General features: G+C 31.7%; 2 protein-coding genes and 1 non-coding gene across 3 annotated transcripts; all 3 read left to right on the top strand.

Annotated features, from left to right (window-relative positions):
* The first annotated feature begins 4,290 nt into the window (after positions 1–4,290).
* Positions 4,291–4,362, top strand: TRNAQ-UUG. Its single transcript has one exon. It is a non-coding gene; the product is annotated as a tRNA-Gln (tRNA).
* A 5,162-nt stretch (positions 4,363–9,524) lies between these two features.
* Positions 9,525–11,660, top strand: LOC125594026 (transcription factor SRM1-like). The gene is made up of 2 exons (XM_048770342.1): positions 9,525–10,510; positions 10,924–11,660. The coding sequence occupies exons 1-2, from the start codon at positions 10,146–10,148 to the stop codon at positions 11,510–11,512; spliced, it is 954 nt and encodes a 317-aa protein (XP_048626299.1). The 5' UTR covers positions 9,525–10,145; the 3' UTR covers positions 11,513–11,660.
* A 2,661-nt stretch (positions 11,661–14,321) lies between these two features.
* Positions 14,322–21,784, top strand: LOC125594021 (probable manganese-transporting ATPase PDR2). Its single transcript, XM_048770339.1, has 22 exons — positions 14,322–14,568; positions 14,737–15,027; positions 15,116–15,208; positions 15,474–15,676; positions 15,805–15,877; positions 15,973–16,145; positions 16,226–16,400; positions 16,698–16,802; positions 16,889–16,999; positions 17,087–17,173; positions 17,251–17,433; positions 17,550–17,600; positions 17,680–17,805; positions 18,101–18,180; positions 18,703–18,811; positions 18,894–19,022; positions 19,259–19,324; positions 19,429–19,500; positions 19,729–19,880; positions 20,035–20,146; positions 20,240–20,356; positions 20,480–21,784. Exons 2-22 carry the CDS (start codon positions 14,779–14,781, stop codon positions 21,545–21,547), a joined length of 3,534 nt encoding a protein of 1,177 aa, XP_048626296.1. The 5' UTR covers positions 14,322–14,568; positions 14,737–14,778; the 3' UTR covers positions 21,548–21,784.
* The last annotated feature ends 151 nt before the right edge of the window (positions 21,785–21,935 follow it).

Genomic DNA, 21,935 nt, shown 5'->3' with positions numbered 1-21,935 from the left:
AGCAATGTTAATGATAAATACCTATACTTAGGTAGCTATAACTTTTATAGACAACACATACTTTTTTTTTGTTTTTTCCTAATTTTTTTTTTATTCTAGTCCTAACCATAATATTTTGTAGTCCTAATCATATATGGTACATAATGGTAATACATTGTATCATATCACAGCTGGTAAACAATACTGGAAACAAATCTATATTTTCATTTATAAAAAAGTAATGAAGAAAAAAGGCTTAGAGCCTTTAAATCTTATTGCAGTAAAAACTCTATAAATTAATAATATCGGGAATATGAAATTTATTCATTTATAGAGTTATTAATTTATAAAAAGTTTCATTTTTTAGATTTCTGTATTTTAGAATATGACTTTTTTATAAACAAGAAAATAGTTGATTTGTATATATATTCATTAAATTTCAGAAATTAAACTTTTATACATGCTTGTTATATTATTTGGTGTATACAAAATATGTTTCATAGAATTAAATATAGTTTTACATATACATTCATTAAATATTATCAAAATATATTGAAGTGTTAAGAAAAAATACAGATAAACTTCACTGTGAGTATATTTTGTGAATATATAAAACACATAATGCAATATTTTATTTGTACTTATATAAATTATATTTATATAAATTGTAGTGGAACTATATATTTACATACAATTTTCTAAAAATTATTTTGAACCGGCTGAACTTAGAACAAATAATGTATTAATTTTAGCTTGTTAATTAATTTATCGAATATTAATTTATAGACTTTCTATAGTATGTTCACTGACAGCAACAATTGCATACAAGTCCGAATCTTTGACGTCATCACGAGGCAAAATCTAAATTATACTTAAGTTGTTGTCTTCATCCATAGGATTCCAAGTACCCAATGCATTTTACTACATATATAGTATGATATATTATGTTTCTTAATTAATAAAAATTTGATTTTGACCGCGCTTCAAAAGCGCGAATTCTCTTGGATTATAAATAAAATTGATATAATTTTGAATTTTGAGATTATACATTATTATGTTACAAAGTCTGTATTATTTCGAAGCAACAATTTTTTAACAATTATATAATTTATGAGTAATTTATTTGAGATTTTTTATAAATATTTTTATGTAACCTCTCTTAGGACTGGACATTTATCCATATCCAAAAAATTCAACTAAAACGACCTGAAAATATATATTTGGTTTGGGTCTCGGTCCAAGGCAAAGTACGTATTGGATATTTTTTGACTAGCAGGTCTTGGTTTGGGTCCGTCCTACCCAAGACCTGATCGGATACTCAAAGTACCTGGAATATTTTGTGTATATAAGGTAAACTAGATAATAACCCGCGCTACGCCGCAGGAATCTTCATATATTTTGTTTCTAACTGTTATTTTAGTATCATATTTCGACTGATATGAATTAATAATTTAAACAAAAGAATAATATATTTAATTTAGTATTAAATTTTGAACATAAATATTTAAAATGGATAAAACTAAAACTTAAAAAAAGAGTAAATATGTGCTTTCATAATATCAAGAACATGTTTATTATTTTTTATTTGGTATCAACTCTCATATTTAGTCTAATTTGGATATAAACCTACACCTCTCAAAATAAAAGTATATCACTATTAACTTGTATGTATACTTTTTTGAAGTTTTGTAGTTCGAATATATCACTTTGATTATAAATTTATCCCATATATTGTGTAACATTTCTATATTTTACTATAAAAAAAAGCTCGTGTATCTCTCACAAAAAATATTTTGTTATCATTTGTCAATGCCACACTCCCTCTTGCTCCATTTCCGCAACCTCTTATCTTCCATATTTTGTCGTAGAAACTTTGATTATTTATACATATCAGTTTGCACATTTCATTATATCTTCCATATTTCATTGTAACTTATAATATGGAAATATGCAAACTGATATAATGTAAATAATTAAAGTTTTATCTAAGGAAATCAATATCTAAATATTTATTTATGTAACTTGATATATATAAAACTATTTTAGATAGAATAGACAAACTTGAAATAATTTAAAATTGGTGTAAAGTTGTTCCTTAATTCATAGCTTCGATGCATCCACCTTCTCAATGCTTCATCCGCATTCTCAACGGGGCACCCATATACTCTACAACTATATCTGCAGTTTCTGAGTCAAATCACTTACACCTAACCACAAACAAAGTCTGGACATTCCAAAGACAAAATAAATGCTCTACTCTCCAATCTTTCAATTCAGGATCAATTAACTGGTTCACCAAAAATTCAAAATCACCTTGTAATCTACATTTTCTGAAACAGAGATCGCTTGAAGATCCCATACACAGCAAAAACCATACACATTGTATCCTTCCTTGTGAAATAAAGTTAGATGTAATCACATACACATCGCAAAAACCATCTTTCACTTTCGGGTTCAAGTCTGTGTCGGTGACCGGAGCCTTAACCTTAAGGCTAATCCGCTTAACAGAATCAAGCTGAGCTGCATCTGCATTCTCTATCGGATCAGGATCAGACAAGCTGATTGTCATAGCTAAATGGACTTGATACTTTATCCTCAGTCAAATTGAAATAAACACCATCCACGGCCGCCGCAAGATCACATTATAGACGTTACCGAAACCTAACGAAGAGACAGATAATGTAAGAAATGGGCTCGAGCTAGAGCTACTACAAAATTACCTAATATGATTAACATATATATGACGATTAATGATTATGAATAATACATATTTGATTTTAAAAAAAATTTGTATCCTCTCACTTTTTGTTTAATTTTATATTATTAAAAGAAATTAAACAATCACATTAAGCATATAAAAATATTTTTTTTATATGTGATATTTTGAATTTTTTAAAACGACTATAAATTACTAATAATGGTAAAAGTTCTCATATGAAAATTTTGTGATCAATGATTTTATTTTTTTGTTCAAGCAAGATACAAATGATCATAAATCCTATGAATTTGAAGTCTCATAATAAATATTCATACTATATATATATATTAATGTCATTTAATTAAATTATATACTTTATAAAATATATAAATACTTCAATTTCAAAATCAACACTAAAAAAATATTGAGATCTTAATATTTTAATTTTGAAATTTGATTTGAGAAATCTCACATTAAAAGTTTTGTGGTTAACATTTTAAAATTTTGTTACAGAAAATATACAAATGTTAATAAAATCATATGTGTAGGTATTTAAATAATTAATATTAATATTAAAATGTACTATATATATATCTGTGTAAATATCACTAAATGTTAATTATATACCATATAAGTAAATAAAATGACTGTTTTGCTTTATTTACCAAAACATAATTGTAAATAAATAAAATGTATGTATTTTTATGTATACAAATTATTATGTTTAAATAGGTGGTTTCTAATATGTTATTTCATCATGACAATCACAGAATACACTTCTTCAAATCGATAATTTTTAATATTGTAAAACACTATATATATATTATTTTATTCAAATTAAATAATTTAGTCTTAATTTTTATTCTTAAAAAGTTGTGAAACTTAATTTTCTTTTGTGCATATAAATTCTTAAAATAATTAAAATAAGCTGTAATACGTTAACTCTTCAACAACAATGATACATTTAAGAGACCAATATTTGTATTCGTCATTTTACAATTGATAAAAATTATAGTGTTGTAAAAAGTTTAAAACCATTTAATGAACAAATATTAGTATGAAAAACTCACACTGTGCATGTGCACGAGTTAACGTCTAGTAATTATTATTATTAACTGATAGAATATAAGATAAGTTTGAAGTGTTGACCATTCCACGACATTCAAGTAAGAATATATACGTGATGTAAAAAAGGGTTAAAGAAAGTCTATCAAAAATTAATTAATCATATTAAAATTGTTGATATGTTCAGAGATTTGAAAATATTGTTGAAATATTTATGACTTGACAAATTTATAGTAAAACGGTTGAAGATAATAAATGTGTTAGGCATAAAAATAAAAGTGGCAAAGCAAATCAAAGACAAAATTTTAAGTGAAATTTTGAATAGTATAGATTAATAACAATGTTGCATAGTTAGAAAAATATAAAGTAAGACAAAAAAAATAGTTAAGTCTAATAAAATGGTGCAACAAACTTTTTAAGTAGATTTTTCAGAATGTTTCTCTTTTAATATTATAGATGTATATATAAGAAGATGCAATGAGTTTCACAATTAATAAAAGCTTATTATTTTGAAGATAGAAAGTAATCTTTTAAACAGCACAACATCTGGTTCTATGGTGTAGTGGTTAGCACTCTGGACTTTGAATCCAGCGACCTGGGTTCGACTCCCGGTAGGACCTCTATTTTTACTTTTTGCCTAAAGATCTCAACACCCATCAGCTTTGTGCCTATAATTATTCTGGCCCACATATTATTTGTTCGGTCGATTAGTCAGTGCTTGGGTTCATCATGGTTGCGCTAGTGAACTAGTTCGTACTAATTTGCCACCATACTATTTATTCTAAACCAAAAACTATTACATTCGAACTTAGTTTTTTTTCTGACATTTGGAATATGTCTCTCTTTTGGATATGACTCATATGATTGTTATGATGTTCAGTAAAACGATCATCTTTAAATCCTCCAACTTGTTTTCATTTGATCAACATGTATCACTTAGATACAAAACTCATAAACAATTAGGATAAATCATTGAATATCTGTCCTTGTTTAAGATTAAGCTAAGCAATGGATTCTTATAGAGATAAGTACCAAAACCAAGACAACATTTAAGATGAAAAAGTAAGTAGATTTCTAGAGAATCAGTACACCAAACAACAATTCCAAAAATCAAAACCAAACTAAGAAACCCTCCAGATCAAAAAAACTCTTACATTCCAGTGAATGCCTTCTTTGCAAATGCAGATGCACCTGCTGGGATCACCTTCAGCACATTGACGGTTCAATGTGCTGAAGTGATCCAGCAGGTGCATCTGCATTGCAAAGAGGCATTCACGGAATGTAGAGTGTTTTTGAAGCTATGGAGAGTTTTCTTAGTTTGGTTTTGATTTTTGGAATGTGTTGTTTGGTGTACTGTATGATCTCTAGAATCTACTTACTTTTGTCATCTTAAATGTTGTCTTTGGTTTGGTACTTATCTCTATAAGAATCCATTGCTTAGCTTAATCTTAAACAAGGACAGATTTCAATGATTATCCTAATTGTTATGAGTTTTGTATCTAAGTGATACATGTTGATCAAATGAAAAACAAGTTGGAGGATTTAAAGATGATCGTTTTACTGAACATCATAACACAATCATATGAGTCATATCCAAAAGAGAGACATATTCCAAATGTCAGAAAAAAACTAAGTTCGAATGTAATAGTTTTTGGTGTTAGAATAAATAGTATGGTGGCAAATTAGTACGAACTAGTTCACTAGCGCAACCATGATGAACCCAAGCACTGACTAATCGACCGAACAAATAATATGTGGGCCAGAATAATTATAGGCACAAAGCTGATGGGTGTTGAGATCTTTAGGCAAAAAGTAAAAATAGAGGTCCTACCGGGAGTCGAACCAGGTCGCTGGATTCAAAGTCCAGAGTGCTAACCATACACCATAGAACCAGATGTTGTGCTGTTTAAAAGATTACTTTCTATCTTCAAAATAATAAGCTTTTATTAATTGTGAAACTCATTGCATCTTCTTATATATACATCTATAATATTAAAAGAGAAACATTCTGAAAAATCTACTTAAAAAAGTTTGTTGCACCATTTTATTAGACTTAACTATTTTTTTTGTCTACTTTATATTTTTCTAACTATGCAACATTGTTATAATCTATACTATTCAAAATTCACTTAAAATTTGTGTCTTTGATTTGCTTTGCCACTTTTATTTTTATGCCTAACAACATTTATTATCTTCAACCGTTTTACTATAATTGTCAAGTCATAAATATTTCAACAATATTTTCAAATCTCTGAACATATCAACAATTTTAATATGATTAATTAATTTTGATAGACTTTTCTTTAACCCTTTTTTACATCACGTATATTCTTACTTGAATGTCGTGGTGGAATGGTCAACACTTCAAACTTATCTTATATTCTATCAGTTAATAATAATAATTACTAGACGTTAACTCGTGCACATGCACAGTGTGAGTTTTTCATACTAATATTTGTTCATTAAATGGTTTTAACTTTTTACAACACTATAATTTTTATCAATTGTAAAATGACGAATACAAATATGGTCTCTTAAATGTATCATTGTTGTTGAAGAGTTAAGTATTACAGCTTATTTTAATTATTTTAAGATTTATATGCACAAAAGAAAATTAAGTTTCACAACTTTTTAAGAATAAAAATTAAGACTAAATTATTTAATTTGAATAAAATAATATATATATAGTGTTTACAATATTAAAAATTATCGATTTGAAGAAGTGGTATTTCTGTGATTGTCATGATGAAATAACATATTAGAAACCACCTATTTAAAACATAATAATTTGTATACATAAAAATACATACATTTTATTTATTTACAATTATGTTTTGGTAAATAAAGCAAAACAGTCATTTTATTTACTTTATATGGTATATAATTAACATTTAGTGATATTTACACAGATATATATATAGTACATTTTAATATTAATATAATTATTAAATACCTACACATATGATTTTATTAACATTTGTATATTTTCTGTAACAAAATTTTAAAATGTTAACCACAAAACTTTAATGTGAGATTTCTCAAATCAAATTTCAAAATTAAAATATTAAGATCTCAATATTTTTTTAGTGTTGATTTTGAAATTGAAGTATTTATATATTTTATAAAGTATATAATTTAATTTAAATGACATTAATATATATATATATAGTATGAAATTTATTAATGAGACTTCAAATTCATAGGATTTATGATCATTTGTATCTTGCTTGAACAAAAAATAAAATCATTGATCACAAAATTTTCAATATGAGACTTTTACCATTATTAGTAATTTATAGTCGTTTTAAAAAATTCAAAATATCACATATAAAAAAAAATATATTTTTATATGCTTAATGTGATTGTTTAATTTTTTTAATAATATAAAATTAAACAAAAAGTGAGAGGATACAAATTTTTTTTAAAATCAAATATGTATTATTCATAATCATTAATCGTCATATATATGTTAATCATATTAGGTAATTTTGTAGTAGCTCTAGCTCGAGCCCATTCTTACATTTCTACTATAGCTCTTCGAGCTTTTATCTTCTCTGTCATCCTCCCTTTTCGCATTTCCGGGCGTCCTTTTAACGTGATTTTTTTCTCTTTCAATTTGACTTCGTCTAAATTATCCCTTCCCTTTAGCTCTCTTCCCTCCTCTTTTACTGATCCTGACCCCGTAGAGAATACCATCTTCAGCTCCTACTTTCTTCCTTTATCCAGCTTTTCTGATCAGCCATTACCTTGTGTTAAAGGCTCCGGTCAGCCGACACAGACTTGACACCAGAAGTGAAAGATGGTTTTTGCGATGTGTATGTGATTACATCTAACTTTATTTCACAAGGAAGGATACAATGTGTATGGTTTTTGCTGTGTATGGGATCTTCAAGCGATCTCTGTTTCAGAAAATGTAGATTACAAGGTGATTTTGAATTTTTGGTGAACCAGTTAATTGATCCTGAATTGAAAGATTGGAGAGTAGAGCATTTATTTGTCTTTGGAATGTCCAGACTTTGTTTGTGGTTAGGTGTAAGTGATTTGACTCAGAAACTGCAGATATAGTTGTAGAGTATATGGGTGGCCCCGTTGAGAATGCGGATGAAGCATTGAGAAGGTGGATGCATCGAAGCTATGAATTAAGGAACAACTTTACACCAATTTTAAATTATTTCAAGTTTGTCTATTCTATCTAAAATAGTTTTATATATATCAAGTTACATAAATAAATATTTAGATATTGATTTCCTTAGATAAAAACTTTAATTATTTACATTATATCAGTTTGCATATTTTCCATATTATAAGTTACAATGAAATATGGAAGATATAATGAAATGTGCAAACTGATATAATGTAAATAATCAAAGTTTCTACGACAAAAATATGGAAGATAAGAGGTTGCGGAAATGGAGCAAGAGGGAGTGTGGCATTGACAAATGATAACAAAATATTTTTTGTGAGAGATACACGAGCTTTTTTTTATAGTAAATATAGAAATGTTACACAATATATGGGATTAAATTTATAAATCAAAGTGATATATTCGAACTACAAAACTTCAAAAAAAGTATACATACAAGTTAATAGTGATATACTTTTATTTTGAGAGGTGTAGGTTTATATCCAAATTAGACTAAATATGAGAGTTGATACCAAATAAAAAATAATAAACATGTTCTTGATATTATGAAAGCACATATTTACTCTTTTTTTAAGTTTTAGTTTATCCATTTTAAATATTTATGTTCAAATTTTAATACTAAATTAAATATATTATTCTTTTGTTTAAATTATTAATTCATATCAGTCGAAATATGATACTAAAATAACAGTTAGAAACAAAATATATGAAGATTCCTGCGGCGTAGCGCGGGTTATTATCTAGTTTACCTTATATACACAAAATATTCCAGGTACTTTGAGTATCCGATCAGGTCTTGGGTAGGACGGACCCAAACCAAGACCTGCTAGTCAAAAAAATATCCAATACGTACTTTGCCTTGGACCGAGACCCAAACCAAATATATATTTTCAGGTCGGTTTTAGTTGAATTTTTTGGATATGGATAAAATGTCCAGTCCTAAGAGAGGTTACATAAAAATATTTATAAAAATCTCAAATAAATTAACTCATAAATTATATAATTGTTAAAAAAAATTGTTGCTTCGAAATAATACAGACTTTGTAACATAATAATGTATAATCTCAAAATTCAAAATTATATCAATTTTATTTATAATCCAAGAGAATTCGCGCTTTTGAAGCGCGGTCAAAATCAAATTTTTATTAATTAAGAAACATAATATATCATACTATATATGTAGTAAAATGCATTGGGTACTTGGAATCCTATGGATGAAGACAACAAACTTAAGTATAATTTAGATTTTGCCTCGTGATGACGTCAAAGATTCGGACTTGTATGCAATTGTTGCTGTCAGTGAACATACTATAGAAAGTCTATAAATTAATATTCGATAAATTAATTAACAAGCTAAATTAATACATTTATTTGGTTCTAAGTTCAGCCGGTTCAAAATAATTTTTAGAAAATTGTATGTAAATATATAGTTCCACTACAATTTATATAAATATAATTTATATAAGTACAAATAAAATATTGCATTATGTGTTTTATATATTCACAAAATATACTCACAGTGAAGTTTATCTGTATTTTTTCTTAACACTTCAATATATTTTGATAATATTTAATGAATGTATATGTAAAACTATATTTAAATTCTATGAAACATATTTTGTATACACCAAATAATATAACAAGCATGTATAAAAGTTTAATTTCTGAAATTTAATGAATATATATACAAATCAACTATTTTCTTGTTTTATAAAAAAGTCATATTCTAAAATACAGAAATCTAAAAAAATGAAACTTTTTATAAATTAATAACTCTATAAATGAATAAATTTCATATTCCCGATATTATTAATTTATAGAGTTTTTACTGCAATAAGATTTAAAGGCTCTAAGCCTTTTTTCTTCATTACTTTTTTATAAATGAAAATATAGATTTGTTTCCAGTATTGTTTACCAGCTGTGATATGATACAATGTATTACCATTATGTACCATATATGATTAGGACTACAAAATATTATGGTTAGGACTAGAAAATAAAAAAAAATTAGGAAAAAACAAAAAAAAAAGTATGTGTTTGTCTATAAAAGTTATAGCTACCTAAGTATAGGTATTTATCATTAACATTGCTTTCTTTCAAATGATATATATATGTTATGATTCTTCTCCATGTAGGTTCAGTAGCTCTTGAAATATCTCAGTTTTGAGGTTTTATCAATGCTAGTTTTGGAGGTTATAGTGTCATTCTCAAGTGTTGGTCTAACATTTTCTTGAAGGTTGTAATAGATTTACTTAGAGAATGATCATATCAGAGAAAACTGGTGGTGGGTTATCATGGAGTAGGGATGATAATATTGCTTTTGAGAGAGCTCTTGTGGTTTATACCGACGAGACAGATAATCGTTGGGAAAAGATTGCTGACTCTGTTCCAGAGAAAACTCTAGCACAAGTTATAGAACATTACAAGAGTTTACTTCATGATGTTATGATGATTGAATCTGGAATTGTACCTCTTCCTGATTATAATGATGTCACGATAGAAACAAATGTTCGAGAAAGAAGCATTGGGGAACGTAGTATCAATCGCAAATGTGAGTATAAGCAAGAAGATGAACCAAAACCAAAGCGACGTAAGGCGGTTCCTTGGACACCGCTTGAACACAGGTTAGTTACTAGTACGACTACTTCTACATCACGATTTTATACAATAATTTTAGGTGTATAAAAAAATTATCATAAATTATATGAAAAATAAGAGCTGTTTTTTTTAATTTGAGTGTAAAATATTATGAATTTTCTTACACTGACACACCGACACTTTGCATAATATATAGCTAGGCCCTGCCTGCGGGGTAAACAACATAAGCAGCTGCTTAGGATCCATGGAATGTGTTTAAAAAATTTACACTACAAATTTTCATTATTTTTATATTTTCTATATTGGCTTAGGGCCTTAAGCAAATTTTAAAATATATGGACCGGCGCTGGATATAGCTTAGGTTTTTATATAGTTATGATTTTATAGTTGATATTTTTATAAAATGTTGAATATTATGTTTTTTGTTTTTTTGGAACAGTCAATTTCTTCTTGGTCTAAAAAAATATGGGAAAGGTGATTGGCGTAGCATTTCACGTCACATAGTATTGACAAGAACACCAACTCAAGTTGCAAGTCACGCACAAAAATACTTCGCACGTCATAGAGCTACGAACAGAAGCAGACAGAGACATAACATTCACGACGTCAACGTTTCGGAAAGCAGTAACATCTCAGCAATGAAAGCACCAATCACATGCCAAGACGCTCAAGCCGCTTCGCAACCATCGGTAGACCATCAAGCATATGAGACACCAGCCATATGGAACACAGAAGCCACTTCACCAACACCACTAGACCATCATGTATTTGGGACACCTACCATATGGAACATGCAAGCCGCTTCGCATCCATCAGTGAATGTTCATGTCTATGGCGCACCCACTATCGGCCAATCAATGGTTGGACGATATGTCTTACCTTATGGAGCTGACATGAATCCCTTTGCGCCACCTTACATGGCTTACGGGGCTCAACACCATTCGACACCTTACTCCCCAGTTCCTAGTGCACCGTTCAACACATGGACAGTTCCAGACAACATGACAAATATACCTACTTCTCGTTAGGTGAGGTTGTATTTTATGTTTGTTTCAGAGGGTGTGATATGTATAAAAAAACTTGACATTCAATTTGGCTTGTCGCTAACGTCAAATTGCTTTGTTTTATGTTTTATGTTTTAAATTTTTAATTGTTTTTTCTATGAAAAATGTGTCATTTCGGAATTATATTTATATATACTATTATTTGTGAAGTGGTTTTTACATTAAAAGTTAGACTGGTTAATATCGTTTATATCTTTAATATATAATTAATTCCATTTATTATATTATCAATTATTTATCCTTTTATTTTTTTTTTTTTTTTTTTTTGACAGCAAAGAATTTACAGACTCATGATGACTCTGTAAACCAAATCGGTAACTCCGCATCCATGTGAACGACAAAGGACGATTGTTTCCTAGCACTGCGTGCTAGACTATCTGCCCGAAGATTCGCTGTCCGAGGTACATGAACTATATCAGAGTTGAGGAAACTTCCTTTGAGAAGCTTTATGTCCTCCAAATAGCTTTCGAATGCTGGCCATTCTTCTGGTTCCGAAACCATCTTCACCAATTGAGAACAAATTATTTATCCTTTTATTTTTATTAATTTTGGATAATAAAATAATAAATAATATTTTTTGATAATGCTAATATAGATTTCAATTTCTTTTTATTCAAGTAATATTCATAATCAAATTATCTTTCATATTTTTGGATGATTATTATTATATAAAAACAAAATATATACAATATTATATACATGTATTTTTCATCCGATCTTGTTAAATTGAAAAATATATATTATATATTTGTGTACATATAATACTAAAATTAACATCACTATGTTTAATGTTCTACTGTCCAAAACAGTATAATAAAATGTCACATAATTCTTTTTAAAATTGTCAAACTTAAACAAACCGAACACATCATAATTTTTCTTTCGATGTGTTCTATAAGTGTTGGTTCACATCTATACTATTATTTGCTTTGATTAAATAATCTTGACTCATTATATGGATAAAGCTCAAGCAATGTGTAAACAATGTTAAAAATTTAGATAAAATTATGAGTGATACTAGATCATTTTATCCGTGCTACGCGCAGATTGTGTGTATTATAAAATTTTATAGTATTTTTTATATTTGAAATTTTTACAGTATTTCTCTTATAAATCATATAATTTAAAAGATAATAAAACATGGGATAACTTTAATTTTTTTCATTGTGATTTCTTGAATTGAAGAACTTCACATTATTCTTTATCATTTTGTCTCATATTAGATTTTTGTAACTTTTTCTAGTCAGTTCTTATTTAAAGTGGTGTTAATTATTAACCTGTACACTATTTTAATATATGAAAAATATTATTGTAATAGTATTTGAACATTTTTGATCCAAAACGCTTGTAGTCATCAAATATTAAAAAACAATAACTTGATTTTTCTTTTATTCCAAAATTGTTACTCCTCTTTAACCCATAAAACAAACTGTTTTAATTTAATAGTTTGATTTATTTTTAATTAATTGTATCACTAAAATATTGAGAGTAAATATTCAGTTTTAGCTTGGGGATATAATTTAAGTTATCTTTTAGTCAACATGTTACTATTTATTTTATAACAATTTAGAGTAATTTATTTCATATGTTTGTATATTATTTGAATTTCAAAAACTATCTGATGCACTGACTTTGTGACAATGATTCCTTTACTTTTTTCACTATATCAATTCCATGTAGTTAATAGTAACAGTAATTTGATATAGGTGAATTTTGCAAGATTAAACTCGTAACAACATGGAAATAAAGAGAAGATGGTCTCATTCAAGATTAAAGATGCCAAATGGTTTGTGATTTTTTACAAAAATATATTATAAAAATAATGTTAAAAATATTAGACTATAAAACTTGAATAATGATAGAAATTCAAATTTCTAATATTATTAAATGAAACTTTAGTTTTAATACTTATATTCAAATCACCCATGTTTAATTTCCTATCTTATAATTTACAATACATAATTTAAAAATAAAAAAATTATAAAACTATTACGACTGTAAACTAATAGGTTTATATGGCCCATCGATTTGTTTTGTTAACTTGATTTATGATAGATGATAATCTGGAAAAAATTATCTGGTGCATATATGATATCATGTAAACATTCGCGATGACGTGACAATTTGATTGGTGAAAAAAATTTTGTCCTATGTGGCACTTCTAAGAAGCCTTAAAATTAGTAGTTTTTATATAGTAGTGATATTCAGTTGTGTTAAATCTTTAGCTGTAAAGTTATGTCTTTTATTAAAAATTTAATATGTCATAATTGAAGTAATAGAGTTGAATTGTAATGGGCTTTGAATTGATAATATATAATAATAAATATTTATAAGATGACTTTGTCCATATATCCGGGTAAAACATCTAGTTATATTATATTTCAATTGTTTACAAACTCTTTCTTATGTAGTGTTACATTTTTGCGTATTTTATTTAATTTGAAAATTAAATTTGTTTGTAAAAATAAATAATTTTAAAATATAGCTAACATATGTGTTAATTAATATTGCACATTTACAGGTTTTTCTCAGAATTTAAAAATGGTTATACATATATGTATTTTAGTTTATTTTGAAATTTATAAGAAACTTATTTTTTTTTTTTTTGCAAAATTTACTGATAGTAAAAGCCAACGTCAGTTTTAAATATTCTAAAGTTTTTTTCTTTCTGGAATACTATATATGTCTAGTATGAAAACTACTCCAAATTTTTAATCAAAATTTAACATGAAAAAAACTTCAAAATAAATTTAATTAGAAAAACAACTCATAAACTAAAACTAAAACTTCAGAAATAGAAGGGTAAAAATGAAATTAACCGGAAATAAGAGGGTCTGCATAAGTAAATGAAAGAAAAAAAAACGATCCAGTGTGAATCAAACATCTCTTTGGGGGAGGAACCTCAGACGTGAGGCGTGAAGGTGAAGGAGACGAACGAGATTGCGATTCCTTTCCGTTACGCCGTAACTGTAAACCCTAGCTTAGATCCTCCCCGATTCAAGCTCAATCCTAGCTTACAGGTTCGTCTCTCTCTCCCTTCTCCTTAGATCTACTCCAGACTCAACCTTCTCGATTGGTTTCGGATGCTTTGAACGGTTGACACTAGGCAGATTCTTGTAGATTTCTCGATTCCAATTGCGATTCGTGTTGAATTCGATTACTAGTCTGATTCTGTAACGTTTGTGCAGAAGTTTAGATCACTGACGGCGACCTAGAGTTTTCGATTCGAGATGTCGAGCTTTCGCGTGGGAGGGAAGGTAGTGGATAAGGTTGACTTGTGCAGGAAGAAACGTTCGGCGTGGCGTTTGGATGTTTGGCCGTTTGCGATTCTGTACGCCACGTGGTTGACTACGATCGTGCCTAGCATAGACTTCACTGATGCTTTGATCGTGTTTGGTGGCCTTCTTGCTTCTCACATCTTGGTCTTGCTTTTCACTATGTGGTCTGTGGATTTCAAGTGTTTTGTCCAGTTTAGCAAGGTAAACCTCATCACTCTTGTGGATGCTTGTAGATTTTTTCTTGGGTGGAAGGTTTGTGATGGCCTTGTGTTTGTGTATTGATTCGCAGGTTAACAGTATCAGCCAGGCGGATGCGTGTAAAGTCACCCCAGCCAAGTTTTCTGGTTCTAAAGAAGTTGTGCCTCTTCATTTTCGTAGCCAAGTAAGATATTTCAAGATTTTAGATTCAATTGCTAAGCTGCCTGTGCCTCTATAATACTCTCCGTGAATGGTTTGGCTTTTAAACTGGAAATGTAGACTGGTTCATGACTTAATATATGTAAAGTTCAGTGTTTCCCAACAAATCACACACTATATCTCTGCGAAAAAGTAATGAATTTATAACGTGTACTATTTGAATCCTCTTTAGCCTGGAAATGCTCGAGTTTTTCCAGTACTTTTATTTATAAGTCTTTTGATGTTTGCAGATGACTGGTTCGTCTTCCTCAGGAGACACGGAAGAAATATTCTTTGACTTCAGAAAGCAGCGCTTTATGTACTCAAAAGAGTTGGGAGCCTTTTCCAAGCTTCCTTACCCCACAAAGGAAACATTTGGTCATTACCTAAAATGTACTGGCCATGGTACAGAAGCTAAAGTTGCAACAGCCACTGAGAAGTGGGGAAGGAACGTGTAAGTCGACTTACACTTTTCTATACATGTATCTATCACAAGTTCATTTTATGGTTGAGAATTGATGTTTTTTATTGGCAATTTTTTTTCAAAGCGCCGGGTTGATACTTTGTTTCTGTTTCTCGCAGATTTGATTATCCACAACCTACATTCCAGAAGCTATTGAAAGAAAACTGCACGGAACCATTTTTCGTATTTCAGGTGTTGTTTTCTTGATAATGCATGTATCTTACAGTTCTTTTTTTTTCTTCCACGGCTCTGTTGCTCTAAGTACTGCGTTTCTTCCTATTTTTCAGGTTTTCTGCGTGGGTCTTTGGTGCTTGGATGAATTCTGGTATTACAGTGTGTTCACACTATTCATGCTTCTCATGTTCGAGTCAACAATGGCAAAAAGCCGCTTGAAGACATTAACCGACCTAAGACGTGTTAGGGTGGACAGTCAGACTGTGATGGTGTATCGATGCGGGAGGTTTGTGATTGAATAACACGCAAGTTTTCCTTAAAGATCGTTTCGGTATTACTGCTGTGTCTGAAAAAGTCAAATTTTAGGTGGGCGAAGCTCTTAGGTACTGATCTGCTGCCAGGAGATGTTGTGTCCATTGGGAGGCCGTCTGCTCACACTGGAGGAGAGGACAAGACAGTACCAGCCGACATGCTTTTGCTTGTAGGAAGTGCTATTGTAAATGAAGCCATTTTGACTGGCGAGTCAACTCCCCAGTGGAAGGTACTTTCTTTCCTCAACCTCATTTTCGTTTGTTGGCTTCTTTTCCAAATTATTACTCTCTGGATATTGGATTTGAAGAGTTCAGAATTGTAACAGTGCACAAATGATAAATTTGGTCCATCTTATTTGCTATTTCTCATTAGCAGCTTCTCTTGCAATACGTGTGATAGTTTCTAGCACCTTGTTTGAAACTTTGAATCGTCATTATTAACTAGCGAGCAATACTTACTTCACAATAGGTATCCTTGTATAATATGGTCCATATGTTTTGCTGATATTGTATGATGGATATTATAGGTTGCAATTGCTGGCGAAGGATCTGATAAGAAGTTATCGATCAAGAGGGATAAAAATCATGTTTTATTTGGCGGGACCAAGATCTTACAACATTCACCTGACAAGGTAATTCCGTATCAACAATTTCAACCATTTATTCTTCAGTGCTTGCTACTAATCCGTGTTTCATACTATTTAATGTTTGGGGTCAGACATTCCCTCTGAAAACCCCTGATGGTGGCTGTCTAGCTGTTGTTCTCCGAACTGGATTTGAGACAAGCCAAGGAAAGCTAATGCGGACAATTTTATTTTCTACAGAGAGGGTATGGGATCTTTCCGATGTTTGTTGTTTCATTTGCACCATGTTAAGAATTTTTTTTTGTTCTGATCCTTTTGGTAAAAAAACTCAGGTTACTGCAAACAGCTGGGAGAGTGGTCTGTTCATATTATTTCTAGTTGTATTTGCCGTGATTGCTGCGGGCTATGTTCTTGTAAAGGTACGGTAATATTTGTTTCAGGTTCTTATTCAAATAATATGTCTATGTATACTAGTTATGAGGAATCTACTTTGCAGGGTCTCGAGGATCCTACAAGGAGCAAATATAAGCTCTTGCTAGGCTGTTCAATTATCATCACCTCAGTTATCCCGCCAGAATTGCCTATGGAATTATCCATTGCTGTCAACACGTCATTACTTGCTCTTGCACGTCGTGGGATCTTTTGCACAGAGCCTTTTAGGATTCCTTTTGCGGGGAAGGTAGTATCTGTTATACCTTATTTTGCTATTCGATTAAGAACTCTTTATCTTGAGCGAGCGGCAACCTGCAAGGAATTAGTTGTCTTATTAGTGTTACCCTTTCTCTTTAATGACAGGTCGATTTGTGCTGTTTTGATAAGACTGGTACACTCACGTCAGATGACATGGTAAGTTGAAGTGAAGCTCTGGGTATATGCTTGCTTGATTTTGTTTATGGCAAACTCATTTTTATTTGCTGCTACATAGGAATTTCGAGGAGTTGGGGGCTTGGCTGATGGTGAAGAAGCAGAGACTGATATGAGCAAGGTTCCCGTACGCACATTAGAGATTCTGGCGTCGTGTCATGCTTTAGTCTTTGTAGACAACAAGCTGGTATGAGCAACTCAATTTCTTTTCTGTTTTTGGCCTACTGCAATTCAATTTTCTGCTATAAGTTTTGCTTATGTTCCTGTTCCATGCACACATGTTTTTTTTCAATCCAACAATGAATTCCATGTTACTTTTTACTTTAGAAAGTTTGAACTAAATGTAATAGTAGAGTACGCATGTTGTACATGATACTTTTACTTATGGTCATCTTTCTGAAACCGCTTATGCTTTGCTTTTGCATCATTAGTCATCATTACGAAATCTATCATGTTTTACTCTGTTTTTTCAATACTTGCAGGTTGGTGATCCTCTTGAGAAGGCTGCACTTAAAGGAATTGACTGGAGTTACAAATCTGATGAAAAGGCCTTGCCAAAAAGGTAACTATTGTCATTTTTATTAATCTCGTATTCTATTGTTCTCATACTTTGTCTACGGTGCCTACTTACACTGTGGTTACCGTGCATAGATTTGAGATGAGAGGCTAATATAAGGATGCGTACTACATTAGATATAATGGTTTCTTCTTTGTTCATGGTTTTATGTTCTATTGACGGATATTCAGGCATTCTGACTGGACAGCGTAAATTAAAAAAAATGATGTCTACCTGTGAAGCAGTTGACTAGGGAATACGGGAACTAAAGTACACATAGAAAATGTTAGCTGATAGTATTACATTACCTGAGATAATGCGGTAGGCTCTGCTTCAATATTTTTCACATTCTGCGTCTCGGAATCTTGCGTACCTATCACTTTCTTTGAAGCTATTATCATATACACCTTAATGGTTTCGCCCTAAGTATGATAATCTCTAGTTCTGTTTAATCTTGAAATCTGTTTAAAGAGCCGTGTGCACATATGAAGAAGATTGATTCTCATTGTTCTATGTTATCCGCTGCAGAGGAAATGGCAACTCGGTGCAGATTATGCAGAGATACCATTTTGCTTCGCATCTGAAGAGAATGTCAGTTATCGTTTGTATTCAGCAGGAATATTTTGTATTTGTGAAGGTCTGCTTGATAAATTATTTTCGTTGGCTAAATTTTATCAGTAAATCCAGATCTAAATGTTGAATGCTTGTTAACTTATCAGGGTGCACCAGAGACCATCCAAGATAGACTTGTGGATGTGCCAGCAGCATATATGGAAACATATAAGAGATACACACGCCAAGGATCTCGAGTTCTGGCCCTTGCATTTAAACGACTTCCTGATATGACGGTAGTTACGCATGCTCTAACTTCACTGATATGCTTTACAGACGTAGAGAATAGAAGTCCACTATGTCAGAAGTCTTACTTTCTTAGGTCTTATGGTGAAATAGTTAGTTATCTGTTTGTTCTTAGTTCTTACGTACTTAACAATATTAACATCCAGCTTCTTTTAGCTCCGGACTATGCAAGCCTCTGCTGATCAGCTTTTAAGATTTACCTAACGTGTATTGTAATGTTGACCAGGCCAGTGAAGTTAGAGACATGGACCGAGATGCTGTTGAGAATGACCTTACTTTTGCTGGGTTTGCGGTAATGGCATTTTACTCTTATGAAGCTTTACTTTCTTCATTTTTGTAAATTGTAAAATGGTCTGGTATCGAAATTGTTTCCTAATGGTTTATAATGCATCACAGGTCTTCAATTGCCCCATTAGATCAGATTCAGCTACCGTTCTGTTAGAGTTGAAGAATTCATCTCATGATTTGGTAATTTACTGTGTTCTCATTATGCAAACAGACTCGTGTATTAGTTGGCCTCTTTTTTTCCACTCAGTACAAATTGCCTGCAAAGCAGCTATCTCAGAATCAGTTCAAATGATATAAATGACTATTGAGTTTGAGTTTCAGTTGATATGTCTTTTTCTTGCACAGGTGCTCATTCTTTCTTTAATAATTAGATACACGGGATGCCTTATCCTACTTTCATGATTTCAGGTGATGATTACTGGTGATCAGGCATTGACAGCTTGTCATGTTGCAAGCAAAGTGCACATTGTATCAAACCCAGTCTTAATTCTTAGCCAGTCAAGGCCTGGAGCTGAATATAAGTGGATGTCACCTGATGAGAAGGAGATCATACCCTACAGGTGCAGTCAAATTTAATCACATTTACTGTAGAACTAATGCAAATTCGTATCCTCATCTTGTACAAGGCAGTATATGTTGTGACACTAGTCTCCATGGTCTTTTTTTTTCTTCTTGCTTCTGACTGAGATAGGATGACATGATTTTTGTTTACAGTGACAAAGAGATCGAAACCCTTGCTGAAACGCATGATTTATGCATTGGAGGAGACAGCATTGAAATGCTACAGGCTACATCGGCTACTGTGAGAGTCATTCCATTTGTTAAAGTAAGCATATCTTGTAATCTTAATCACTTGATTTATTATTTCTAAATACCTATAAGTAATAGAGTCTGACTCCTTACCATTTCTCCTTTCCAGGTTTTTGCGAGAGTTGCTCCACAGCAGAAGGAGCTAATCTTAACCACCTTTAAAGCGGTAGGAAGGGGAACTCTGATGTGTGGGGACGGGACAAATGACGTTGGAGCATTGAAGCAGGTAACGCATATAGAAATTCATTTGGAAGATTGAGGTTTAGCTTTTTAGATGTCAGGCGAATGATTCATATGCTTTATTCTCTTTCTTTCTTTATTTTGATTGTATTTTTGTTCACAATTCTAGGCCCATGTTGGAGTTGCCTTACTGAATACTGTCACTCCCTCGGAATCGTCTAAAGATGATCCAAAGTCGAAGTCAAAAAAGCCCAAACAACCATCAGAACCAGCTAGTAAAACCGCAATTCAGAATGGAGAAGGATCATCAAAGGCAAAGGCCCCACCCCAAAACCGCCACTTAACTGCTGCGGAATTGCAGAGACAAAAGTTAAAGAAGATGATGGATGAACTAAACAGTGATGAAGGTGATGGCCGGTCAGCTCCCGTGGTAAAACTCGGGGATGCATCAATGGCATCTCCCTTCACAGCTAAACACGCGTCGGTCGCCCCAGTGACGGACATAATCCGACAGGGCCGTAGTACACTTGTGACGACTCTTCAGATGTTCAAAATTCTCGGTCTCAACTGTCTCGCCACAGCTTACGTCCTAAGTGTTATGTACTTGGACGGTGTGAAGCTCGGTGATGTCCAGGCAACAATCAGCGGCGTCTTAACAGCTGCGTTTTTCCTCTTCATATCCCATGCTCGACCGCTTCAAACCCTCTCTGCAGAGCGACCACACCCGAGTGTCTTCTCCGTGTACCTCTTCCTCTCTCTCCTTGGACAGTTCGCTGTCCACATAACCTTCTTGATCTACTCCGTGAAGGAAGCTGAGAAACACATGCCCGAGGAATGCATCGAACCAGACGCCACGTTCCATCCTAACCTGGTGAACACGGTGTCGTACATGGTGAGCATGATGCTTCAGGTGGCGACTTTCGCTGTGAACTACATGGGACACCCCTTTAACCAGAGTATCAGAGAAAACAAACCTTTCTTCTACGCGCTCATCGCTGGAGCAGGGTTCTTCACCGTGATTGCATCTGATCTCTTCAGGGACTTAAACGATTCGCTGAAGCTGGTGCCTCTGCCTGAAGGTATGAGGGATAAGCTTCTCCTCTGGGCTTTGCTAATGTTCGTCATCTGCTACTCGTGGGAGAGGTTGCTCAGGTGGGCTTTCCCTGGTAAGATTCCTTCGTGGAAGCATAAGCAGAGAAGTGTCACTGCGAATCTGGAGAAGAAGAAGAAGGTATAAAAAGAAGAGCCAGACAGGGTTATAGGTTCAGGTAAAACAATCAATACAATTTTAACTCGAGAGATGTTGGGTTTTGGGATCTTGTTTCTGCTGAAGCTTTGAGGACATGAGCATAGGTCTCTCTGGTTAAGACATTTTGTTCTCATTTCTTAACTTTTTTTTTGGTTACTCTCTAAGAAGAAGCACACATTTCTCAAATACTTGAACTAAAATGTAAGGGGTTTACATTAGTCTCTACCTCTTGTTCCTTGCTTCCATTTTATTTCGTTTCTCAGTTCTGTTTAGAGGATCTGAAAACTTGTATGCCTGTTTTCGAAACATTAAATCAGACTTGAGACCTGTTACTCTGCTAGACTAATAAATTGAAACCAGTCAAAACGATTAGTGT

The sequence above is a fragment of the Brassica napus genome (genome assembly GCF_020379485.1).
Source record: "Brassica napus cultivar Da-Ae chromosome A2 unlocalized genomic scaffold, Da-Ae chrA02_Random_29, whole genome shotgun sequence".
Taxonomy (NCBI): Eukaryota; Viridiplantae; Streptophyta; class Magnoliopsida; order Brassicales; family Brassicaceae; genus Brassica; species Brassica napus.
This window is presented reverse-complemented; position numbering and strand designations above follow the sequence as displayed.